A 12,123-nucleotide genomic window follows, 5' to 3' on the forward strand; every position below is an offset into this window, starting at 1 on the left:
GGTATTTTTGCCACCTATGTAGCTTTATATGGTCTTAGCATCCCTCTTCTTAGCACACTAACAAAACTATTGCTAACCTCACCTTTTGGAGGAATGACTGCATCCCCCCCAAATCGCTCAAAGTGCAGTGCATTGTGATATGACATAATTAAGTATTTCCTGGGTTGCACATCTGTGATTTATAAATAATAGAAGGGACTATTACAGCTGTGCCAGATTTCTAACTTTTTCTTGGATGTAGTAGTTCAGATTGTGAAATGATCTGTTTAATCTGACTTTAAAATGTAAACATTCCTCTATATTTACTGTTTGGTATTTCAAAAATTTCAGAAGTAACCCCCCTTAAGTCTTTTTCAAAATACCTTTCGGGCAGTCTGAAATGGTTTTTCAGATTGACAGTGAGTCCAGTAATTCATTTTCTGTATAGTTCTAGCCAAAAAAGGCAAGTTGTTGTAAGTATCATTATAGCTGTCAGGGATGCTGGAACCTCACCAGCTGCAAACCGTATCTAAACCCCTTCCACAGGGTCCCAGGATGTTCTCTGTAGCACAGACGTCATTCTGCTCTGGTCCTTTACTGGTCCCCAGTGAAGATGTCATGTTCTGAGCTTCAGCTTTCTTCCAGGCTTTTACAGCAGTAGAGTCATACAGAAGAGCTGATGTCTGGGGAGCCTTGGGGGATTTTTTTTGAAGATGAAAGTAGACATTTTATTAATCCATCTTGCATTTCACTGACTCACTTCTCTTGAAAATAAAAAAGGCAAGACACTGGAAAGTTCCAACCTCATGTATTAGATGAGGTGCTGCATGAAGCAGTCTTGCGGGAAACGAAACTGTCCATGAAGGTGTATCCCACAGGTAGCTCTGTTGGCTGTATTTCGGCTAGTTTAATGCTAGGTAGTACAAGAAAACCATCTTTGGGTCCTCACTGTTTAACCTGGATTTGTTCATCCTCATGGTTGAAAACAAACCCTGAGACTGTTGGTGTGGCCATCACCAGCTTATCTGATCATACTGTGAAGAATGTGCATAAACTACTATTTTGCCTCCTAAAATGGCCTGTGAAGCTCCTTTCATGTGCAGCTGCACCACACTTTATATAAAAAAACATCACTGCACCACATAACTCCATCAGATTCCTACCTGGCAAATACAGATAAGTTCTGCTGATTTCAAGGTAATTATATCAACTTTTCAAAGTTGGCTCCAGCTATAGCTAGTTATCCATGCTTGTAATACCCCACCCCAGCTGCCTTGCGATGCATAAGTCAGGCTTGGTTCTTGAACATCTCATGCACCTTTGCATTGCAATTATGGCTTAGTGAAGATACCTTAACCCCAATTGAGTCTATTTAGGGGAAAACTGTGGAAGGTTCATTAAAGGCTAACAAGCCATCCAAATCAACACCTCTGTGATTACTCTCAGACATAGTAAAAAAAAAAAAAAAAAAAAAAAAGACAGAAGGCCTGACTCATAGCCATTAAAAAAGGAAAAACCACCTTAGACTTCAGGGACATCAGAGGAATGTTATCCCATACGTAAGAGCTGAACCGTGTGCTCTGATGTAAACTGGCAGATTGCCTTTGAAATCAACAAAGTAAGGGAGAGAAATGTTGGTTTCTGTGGGGGCTCAAATGAAGGCTTCATGTGTTCTCCAGAGATGCTATGGGGAAGAAATAAACATTGGAACAAGCAAAGTTCATTAAAGGTTAATATATTTGGGGTTTTGTTGTTTCTGGAGGTTTTGATTTTTCTCCCTGTAAGAGGAAACAACAAAACATTTTGTACTCTGCAAATGAGAATTCAGTCTAAATGTTCCTTGTTTGTTTGTTGTTTTGTTTTTTTGGTGTTTTTGTTTTTGTTTTTGTTTTTAATAGAGGCAACTGTTCAATATATTCCAGAGCTGGGACTTGGGGGGATCAGGTGAAAAGAACATGTGAACATTTACAACTAGCTTTCTTTCCCCAAATGACATGAGTAAAAGATTCTTTACAATTTAAGAGGTTGCCTTCAAATACCATCCAAAATGATATTCCCCAAATTGAAACTGCTTAGGAAATACATGGAAATTAGGTGAAGAAGGGAGAACTGATTAATCACCACCAGAAAACACTGAAAAAGTACAATGAATGTAAAGAATTCTTAAAATCTCCTGGGTAAAGCTACTAGTACTGTAAGAGAGGGGATGGCCATAGCATTCTGACAGAACTGGTGTCTGCAGGCGATCAGCTTGTGTCCTCTTTAGGGGACCTGGTTGAGATGGTAGATGTTCAGCACTCTTTGAAAATCCCACCTAGCATGCAAATCAAAATCCCAGTTACCACCTTGCTTCGTTCAAAGTCATGCTTAATGCTTTTACTCCAGAAAAGAGTAGTGCTTGTGACAAATTATTGAAGATAAAACTTATACAAGCTATAAACTGTGAATAATATCGCCCCAAGTCCTGAGCTCTGCTTGCTTAAGCAAAGACCTGAAAATGTATGTTTTCAAACAAAGAGTGATTTCTACATTTAGCTCTAATTCTTGCAAAGGGATGAATCACCTTGTGAAAAGTGGAGCCTCACTCTCCACCCCCTCTTTCCAACTGGATATCAGACTTGAAGGAAACCTTTCCAGTGGATCAGACCTGCTCTTTAAACTTGTGGACCACCTAGTGACTTTGAGTGTGTCTGGAGCTCTTTCAATCCACTGCAAGATTAACTTTACCAGGACAATACTCAAGAATAGATAGATCCATGACATGAGTTTCAGTCTGATATTTGACTGGACCAATTACTAACAAAATGTGGACTGCATACTTACACCTTTTGAAAGATCTGTGCTCACCGAATCTCAGGACACCCTGTTGTTTGTTATTAGATGAAGAACTCTGAATATTTGTAATAATATGTGATGTGTTGCTTTGCATTGTATTTTTTTCTTATAAAATAAAATAAATTATTTATTAAAAGTTATACTGGATGAAGAACATTTAAGAGTTCACCTGCTCTGGATACTTATTCTTAACCTAAAATCTCAGTTCTGGATAGTGATACTGCATACACTTGTGAACAAACCCATTCTCATGTCATAATTAAGTAGGATGGGAGTAACGAATAAGAGCAGATGAACTCTTAAAAGAAGAAAGATCCTAATCTCGTGCAAAGGTCCCTTGCAAGTGGATTCCTCTCCCCCTAGTGTCTTCTAAAGGTCTTTGAGGTTATTCTTTCCCCTCTTTCAAACTGACAGCTAACTCTGTGAGTAGTGTCAGTCTGCATGGGCCAGTGTAGTGCTGCACTGTGTGAAGGAAAGTGCTACAATATGGCTGGGGTGGGAGATGAAATGCAAAATAATCTCTGGCAGGCTGATGGCTTCCAGCCATGGAGGTATTTCAGGAACCTGGCCCTTTTGGTTGCATGAGTAATGGAGTGGTGAGGAGTGTTGTATTTTATGTGGCAATCCAGTCCTAGTCTACACTGTGTTTGACAAATCGGTCCATGGTGTATAAGTAGTTCTATTTGTAAATAAAGTGTTTTAAATATATTTCTTACAAAGTGGAGACCATGAATTCAACTATTTCAAATGGAGGATATTGCATTTAAGGGAGTACTGTATTGTCACTGGCACACTGAAGCCAGGCTTTCATATAAGGCCATGGTAAAAGCAAGTGTGCAGCTGCTTACAGGCTGTTTGGAATGGGCCAATACCTGTTTTCCCCTTTATTTCCTTGGCTTTCTGGTTAACTTAAGTTGCCCTCGTAGTACTGTGTCAGCATGTGATTTGAATTCCTGTGTGTTTCTATTTTCCACATTACGTGAAAGAAAGAAATGAGAAGGGCGAACTTATTCCTGAAGCAGGACTGAAAGTTGTCTTGTTGCTGCAAGTCAAGTATTTGGAAGCAGGGAGACCTGCTTAATCTGACACATGGGTACTCCTATCTTCACAGCCTCAAGAAATGCCCATGCAGCTGCCACATCAGCGCATGCAAACCCAGCAACTGGGGTAGAGTCACTTGCATGGCAAGGTGTAGCCTGGATGCTGACTGCAAGTGCCATTTGCAAGGTCTCAGATGTGCCTTTTCTTGCAGGGAATTACACTTTTCCTGTCACCCCCCAGACATTTGCAGAGCCTGTGAAGATATGCTTCCATACATCTCTGGGAAGCTGAGCCCAGTGAAATTGCCAATTAACTGTGGTAAAATGGAACAATGAGCTTTGGACTGAATTTTTAGGACAGTTGTGTTGCGGACCTTCAGCAAAGAAATCTATTTTGTCTCCAAACTGGCTGTTATGTTCTCCCAATTTTGTTTAAAATTGGCTTCTGTCTTCCACTGCTTTTAGTCCAGTGCTTTGACGCTGGATGTATGGGAGGCTGCAACAGGGTGCAAGTCACACTTGAAAAAGGGAATTAAAGCTCCTGCATTCTTGAGGCTTTTTTGCTGCTTTTTTTTTTTTCCCTCAAAAGTTTTGTTGCTGGCTTTGCAAAGTGCAAGTTAGCTTTTGAATAAAGCTGACAATTTTATATTTGGTGAGCATCTGGCTCAGGAGCTGTTGTCTGGATTAGGCTTTTGGTCACTCTTTGTAGAGCTAAATGACCATACAGCACTTTTTCCCCTCTCTGAGGAGTCCCCACACTTTTGGCCAGTGGCTCCGCATTCAGGAGTATTCAATAGTCAAAAAAATAGATTAGATCTCCTGGTGAGCAACTAATGGATTGAAACTAGAAACTCGTTTTTCTTCTCTCTGTCTGTGCCTCTCTTAAATCAATGAGGCACTGCTCAAGGATATTGGGTTATGCAGGATGCTATGAGGAAAAAAGACTCTGTAGTGAGTACCCTGAAAACCTGAAAATGGTGCTTGGATCCTTTTGATGAGGAAGCCTGCTGCTGCACCAGAGAGCACGGACCTTTTCTCACTAGACTGACTGAGCTGTGTATGAAATGCAAATACACACATGCCTTGCTGATAGTTTCAGGCTAGCTTTTCTGCGTAACATGCAAGAGCAGAGAGATATTACCAGAAACAGTACATATGTGAAATATGTGTTGCTGGATTTTCAAAAGAGCTCAGTTTGCACTTTAAGATACCTGAAAAAAATAGCTGAACTTTCAAAGAGCACCAGCAGAGCAGCATTCAGCAGGGGGGAAGATGGATGTTGGCTCTTCTAAAATTCTGGTCCTATACTGTTTTTTTTTTATCTTTGGTGTGAACTTCCAACTGTGCTGTGTACATAAAATAAATTGCATGGAACAATAGTATTACTACATTTTCCTTCATTATTAAGATCGCTTGCTGAACTAGTTTCACAATTCAGAGGAGGTAGAAATGAAATCATGTCCCCCTGAGAAGGTAGACACCTTTGCAGATGCTGCAGCCTTTTCTTCCAGGTAAGGAGTGTGCTGATGTGTCTCATGGACCTCTGTTACTCCGCACCCATTGTGTTGTGATTTCCAGTATGCATCAGAGAGATGCTTCACTGAAAAAGGGTATGATGATGGAATGTAGTGTTTAGCCTCGAGCAGAAAATCTGGGATTTTCCAAATCAAAAGGCTGAGAAGTGTGACAATCCTATGGAGAACAGATCTAGCTTTTGGCTTCAACTGGTTTTTGTGTTAACACATCAACCTTCACTCGGGATTGTTTTTTATTAGAAACGATGTTTTTCTGATGTGTTCATCTATGTAATTTTTGGATGTGGATGGTTGTGTTTACACAGGAGTTTCTGTCCAGAATATAAATCTGCTGAAAGACACCTTGATGGCTAGCTCACATGCATTATGTAATGGCATTCTGGTGTTCATTGCATGCGTTCACCTGCAGTTGTCTGTGCACTGTGGGCCAGGTTTTCCAGTGTGTCTCAGGTGGCAGCTGGGCTCCTGGGAACAGCAGGAGGGACCAGGGAGCTGCAATTCTGAGTGTCTGGTGATCTGGTGACATCCCGCTAGCTTTCAATGGAGAGCCTTCTTCTAAATGGCTTGTATGTTTCTGCATACTCTCCACAAACTAGTGTCAGCAGCACTGGGATTCACACCTTTATTGGCAAAACAGTAGAGCCCTTCTTTGAAAACATACTATATGCAGTCCAGCTGGAAGGTAAAAAACAAGGAGCTCATAATTCTGTGGTGGAAGTCTTCAGATGAAGCATCGTGTCTCGTCTAAGTCAAATTGCTTCCCTAACAATCTATGTCTCATGTTGGAAACATATAGGCACCTGTCTTGATCCTTCTTCCAAATGTCATTCCTTCAATTTCTTTGTTATCAATTTTCGCTCTTTAATGAAATCAGTATAATTGCACTGCCATAACCCACTGTGTGAGAGGCACCCCACCTGGCTTTTAGCTGTGTCATTAAATCTAATCAGGGAGCAACTCATCCCACACTTTGAAAGGGATAAATCAACTCATGGAGGTGCTTCTCTCACAGTTCTCACAGAAACTTGGCGATTAGCTTAATCTAGATACCTACATTTTAGAGAGCTAAATTTCTGAGAAGACAACTGTTCTTCCTAGTCGTATGTTACACCTTTCTTGTAATGGCACCCTGCTAGACAGACTCAACACAAATGCCTTTATCTTTTAGAATTCTCACACACAAAATAGTCAAGCCTGTGTCTTCAGCAAGATTTGCAAAGGCTCAGAGGGGAGCTGTGTTACGAATTCATGTTGACTTTAGATGGCCGTAATGGTGGTAGCTGTGCTTAAGGCTTTTGCCATTCAGCTCTCTCTAGGAGCAGGCAATAGGATTGTGGTTTGTGTATCTTTGGCTTTGCCTCATCTGAAGAGGAAGGAAGTGTGGATTGATCTTACTCCTCGCTGCTCGTATCCAAGATCAAATACCTGTCTCTCCCAGGAGAAGAGGAAACTGCAACACACATTTTCTTACGCAGGTTTTCTCTTGGAGTAGGACTTCATACATGTAGTGGAGTCCCTTGCTGAAGCCAATGCTAATACTTTGCTTTCAAGCTTTTCCCCTTAGTCACCAAGATGATCTTGGTCAAGCCATGTCACCTCTCTGAGACGTTGTCAGCCATTTAAAAAAATTGGGAAAATTAAATGTGCCTCCTTATTTAAAGGGCTTTGGGAGCCACAGATGGTAAGAGGTAGGCGCTGGCAGCAGCATCGACGCGTGCGGTGCGTAGTGTGTGTGGCGGCATGTGCCTGAACAATCCCTGGAACCAACATCTGCTTTCTCCCACAGGGATTTGAGGCGGCTGGGAGTGACACTTGTTGGTCACCAGAAGAAGATAATGAACAGCCTTCAAGAGATGAAGGTCCAGTTGGTGAATGGGATGGTGCCATTGTAACTCGGTTTTTAAGTCACTTCCTCGAGTGGTCGGTCCTGCACTTTCTATACTAGCTCTGAGATTTATTTTGACTAAAGAAGAAAAAAGGGAAATTCAGAAATACAGAAATTTCTGTAACTGAAGGACGCTGGCTTCTGCCACAGCATTTATAAAGAAGTGTTTGACTGAAGTTTTCATTTTCTTCCTATTTGTGTCCTCATTTTCATGAAGTAAATGTAACATGCATGGAACATGGAAATGGATCTACTGTACATGAGGTTAACCAATTTCTTGCGCTTCAGCGATGACAACAGCAAGCCTTCCCACCACATGTTGTCTATACATGGGAGATATATATATATATATATATAGCACCTTTATATACTGAATTACAGCAGCAGCACATGTTAATACTTCCAAGGACTTACTTGACTAGAGAAGTTTTGCAGCCATTTGTGGGTCACACAAGCTGCGGTTTACTAAAGTTTACTTCAAGTCGTACTTGTCTACAGAAGTGTATTGAAGAGCAATATGATTAGATTATTTCTGGATAGATATTTTGTTTTGTAAATTTAAAAAATGCTGTTACACAGCGTTAAGTTATAGAGACTAGTGTATAAACATGTTGCTTGCTCAATGGCAAATACAATACAGGGTGTATATTTTTTCTCTGTGTTACAAAGTTCTTTTAGTTTGCTCTTCTGTGAGGGTAATACGTTACGATGTATATAGTGTACAGTTTGCTACACATCAGGTACAAGATTGGGGCTTTCTCGATGTTTTGTTCTTTTTCCCTCTTTTGCTTCATTTTGTGTTCTTTTTATGTTAACCACTATGCTTTGTATTTTTGCTGCTGTTTGGTTTGAGCAACATATAAACCTTTCAGGTGTTTTGATTATATAAATGAGGTGGAAGGAGTCTGCTTAAATAAAGAACACCATTCTCCGTTGTGGGCTGTGGATGTCCCGAAGAGGTAAAGTAAAATGGGACTTAAAACATACAGCTCTCATCATCCCTCAGCAGCATTGCAGCATCTGTTTTCTTTGTGTGTTTCATAATTTGCTCCTGGTGCGCCCCTTCCTGGAAAGAGAAGATGTGCGTGGAATCCATCTGCACCAGTGTTTAAACCCAGCACCGTCTCAGGGTAGCCTTTGACCTGCTCGCTTGCTTTCCTTGCTGCCAACAAGCACCCTTCAAGGCCAGGAGACAAATCACCACGTGTTGTTAGCTAAAGAAAGGGATTTTGCTGTTCCTCTTATGCTTGTACGAGTCAAGTCCTGGAGGTGCAGTGTGGATGCATCTCCACTACCATCCAGCATGGAGATTTCACAGCATTTTCCAAAACTGTGGCCAGGAAGGTGAGGGAGGAAATTATTTTGGGAGCTGCACCCTTCCATATTGTTTTGTGGGTATTTTCAGCTTAGACACCCTCCACATCCCTTGGGAAAGTTGGACAGGTCAGCTGCAAAACACTCATTCATCTTACAAAAATGGGTACAGACCTGGCCACTGTGGGGCAGAGCAGAGAGAGGAGTATAAAAGAGAGCAGCCCAATATGGTCATGATGTTGGCGTCCCATGATGAAGATGATCTGTCTGAATCTGACACTGCTTATGTCAGTACTTGGTTGTAAATGTGGGCTAATGTGTACACTGCAGTTTGAAGATGATGTTGTCAGGGGGACCTAAAGGCAGCAGTGAGATGCTGAGTCCTCAAAATCTCACCACGAAACAAGTTGGGGCTGTCCTCCTTTAGCTGTAGATGGGAGTAATCAGGGCAGTTAATTTGGTATTCATAGGTTGTTTTGTGAAGCTTTGGTGAAGATAAGGATTAAAGAATTGCTCGGCAGATGGCAAGTGTTTACTGTAGATATATTGCTTCCTTAGAGGTGTTGGATAGTATCTTCCTTGATAATAACATCGACGTATTGACTTACTGTGTTTCCCCTTGTCCCCTGGCACTGCAGAGTAGAGCCTGAGCACCTCATCTAATGCCAAAAGGCAGCCATTTTCTTCTCCCCTACAGAACCATGTTTTGAACACCACTCCAGCTGGTTTTAAAAGTCTTTCTTCAATTTCCTCAAAGCCCTTTGATGAGATTTAATCCAAATAACAGTTTCTAAAGAAAAAGGGTGGGGGAAGGTGTAGGAAGAGAGGGTTTGCTGTGCGTTTGTTTTTTTTTCTCAGCAGCAGGGCTCACTTTCTTTCAGCAGGGCTTCTTGATGCAAAATTTGTCCATCTTGGAACAGCCTGCATGCTTAGTGATGTCCAATTCTCCTCTGAGAACTGCTCTTTTTCTGAGGCACAGGCAAGGCCTAAAAGAGCAGAAATAGGTATGTGGGAGGGCAGGAGCACATGCTTGCCACTCTCACCCTGCTGCCTTGGCACTTGCTGCTCATGGGAACGTTGAGCTCGCCTGACAGCACAAGAAACAGGACAGAGCTGAGTTGCACAGTGAGACACAGCCAGGCAGCAGGGGAAGGTCTGACCAACCTTGCTTGTGTGATTTCTCATCCTGTTGCTTCATTTTGTCAGCCACCAGGCCACAAAAGGTGGGGGAGAGGGAATCAAGACATAGCAATTTCAGCACATAGCAGAGATTTGTCACATAATAAATAACATTATTAGGCCTGTCAGCAGAGCTGTCTTGGGATTATTTGTGCCTCTCTGCCTGTAGCATTTTGTAAAATAACCCATAGGAAGACAGAAACAACAACTCTTTTCTTTGGGAAGTATTGTTCGGTTTCCACATGCATCCATCAGCTGCATTGAGAGAGATTTTAGTAGCAAATTTCAGTACTTAGCCTTTCTGCTCATTTTGTTTGGTCATTCATTAACTGCTGGCTCTGTGTAAGGATTTGGTTTGTTCTTTTTTCCATATTTCTACAAGAAAATCCCAGCACCGTTTGGGGGTTTTAAAGGCATACACAGTGCTGCTGGGGTGCACCTCATGGAGATGAGAATGATGTTCCTGATACACTGTAGTAATTGCCAGATATTGGAGCAGTCTTCAGAATACTTTTCAGAAGGTCCTGTGGAAAATGAACTGTCCTTAAACCAGACTGCATATGTAAATAGGGTACCTACTCTCAGTTCCCTGAATAAATAAATAAATGATCTTTTATATTTATTTCAAGAGCTGTTCATGCTACACATCTCTTTACTATAGGCTCTGAACTGGAAATAAAGACATTTTAACAAATACAGGCCAGAAGTTACAGCTTCTACTTTCACACTCAAATTCCAGAGTTCTGATGACGGAGCTACCAGTGAAAAGAGAACTACAAGTACTCAGTCTGTGGGGCAACTGGACCATTTATTTGGGCCTCTTACGCAGATTTAGGGTTATAAAGTAAAGCTCCCTTTTTACCACGGTGTTTTTGAAGGACTCGGGGGGGATCTGGCAGCACCTCTTTGAAACTTTCTACCTGCGAGCTTGGCCAGGCTGCTGTTGTTTTCACCTGCTGAGCCAGGGCACCACGAAGCACAAGTAGAAAAACTTGCCTTCAAAAGGAGTGGCAAATGAAAATGTATAGCCTGAAATCAGACATTGTGAATGGATGAATGCATATTTTGGTGTGCAGTAGGAGATCACAGTAATATTTTTTTGGTTATGCTCTTTGTAAGCACAGAGGGAGATAAGGACGGTAGTTAGCTGACCTTGCCAGTTGTGTGCTGGACCTGGAAACCACGACGAGGCAGTGGTTTTCATTAATCAGTAAAATTGGAGCTGTAGGTGGATTTCCTGCCTACTGTAAGTCAAAGCAGTTTGCTTTTTTAACTCGCCAGTGCTGCTATTGATACACTGAATACTTTTTTCCAGTACGTTTTGCTGCTAATTGCGAGGAAGTATTTCAAAGGGCTTGCGAGGTGAAGAGGCTCTCTTCAAAACAGTTTTTCATCTTGGGAGAAGGAAGTCTCCCCAAGCATGGCTTGTCTCCATTCATTGTTATCATTTGGCTAAATTACCTAACCTTAAAAAGGAAGATGATTTTTTAAAAGTATTTTTTTTCAAGTTTTGTTTTGTTTTGTTTTAAATTTCTTCTACATATTAACAGCAAAAAGAACAAAAAGCTTAAAAAAAAAAAAAAAGTTGTCTATTCAGTATTGAGTATAAAAATGTAGAATTCCCAGTTGTCAAGAAATTGTGACTCCTTGGACTGCTGTAGTCTTGAAATTAGTCATTAAGGCATGTGTGATACATCAATAGCAGTCTAAGAGTAGCACTTAGTTTCTGATCCTTTATTGTTTGTTGCAATTTCTTAGGCCGTGTAGGTCAGGAGTTTATATATCCAGTGCTATTGGTGCTGCAGCATTTGTCTCAGCTCTTTCAACTGTTTCAACACATAGGAGACCGTAGTGTTGCTGTATTTATCCCCTCCTTTTTCCCCTCCCGGGATGCTCTCTGTGCATTTTGTTTGTGTACATGTTTTTAGTAGTGTAAGATATGAAATTTTATATATTTTTTCATAAAAATAAAAAAATCTTTGAATAATGGCTCCATCCAGTTGTGGATCACACACACCATTTTGAGCCTGCCACAAAGCGTCGGGTTCTCCTCCCTCTTGCAGCAGTGAAGAATGGCTTGGAAAAGATGTAACGGAAGCAGTGGTGGGCTCGAGGAGGGCCTGGAGAACTGTTGACTTCAGGCTTCTGCAAGGTAACAGCTGCTTAGGACAAGAGCTGTGTGCTGATTCTCCTGGCCTCGTGGGAAATCGCAGCAGACAGTGGGTGATGTGGGTGCTGCTTTTGTAGCCTGGTGTTCGTGGCAAAGAATGGCACAGTAGGCGGGGACGGCAGAGGAGCAATACTTTGTAAACCAGAAGGAGCACGAGGTCAGTTGTGTTAACAAACTGATGCTGTC

The 12,123-nt window shown here is 41.5% G+C and overlaps 1 protein-coding gene across 6 annotated transcripts in view; it reads left to right on the forward strand.

Annotated features, from left to right (window-relative positions):
* Nucleotides 1-11,214, forward strand: part of EPHA5 (EPH receptor A5) — a 198,614-nt gene extending 187,400 nt beyond the window's left edge. For 4 of the 6 annotated variants that reach the window (XM_042812275.1, XM_042812279.1, XM_042812276.1 and 1 more), the window contains one exon: nt 7,176-11,214. In XM_042812275.1, coding sequence (XP_042668209.1) covers nt 7,176-7,281 — 106 coding nt within the window. In that variant the 3' untranslated portion in view covers nt 7,282-11,214. Of the gene's footprint in view, nt 1-2,531; nt 3,530-7,175 lie in introns of those variants that run through there. The other 2 variants (XM_042812277.1, XM_042812280.1) reach the window with 1 other exon arrangement.
* The last annotated feature ends 909 nt before the right edge of the window (nt 11,215-12,123 follow it).

This window comes from Centrocercus urophasianus, unplaced genomic scaffold, assembly GCF_019232065.1.
Source record: "Centrocercus urophasianus isolate 14NV4802_14NV808 unplaced genomic scaffold, USGS_Curo_1.0 seq_13, whole genome shotgun sequence".
Taxonomy (NCBI): domain Eukaryota; kingdom Metazoa; phylum Chordata; class Aves; order Galliformes; family Phasianidae; genus Centrocercus; species Centrocercus urophasianus.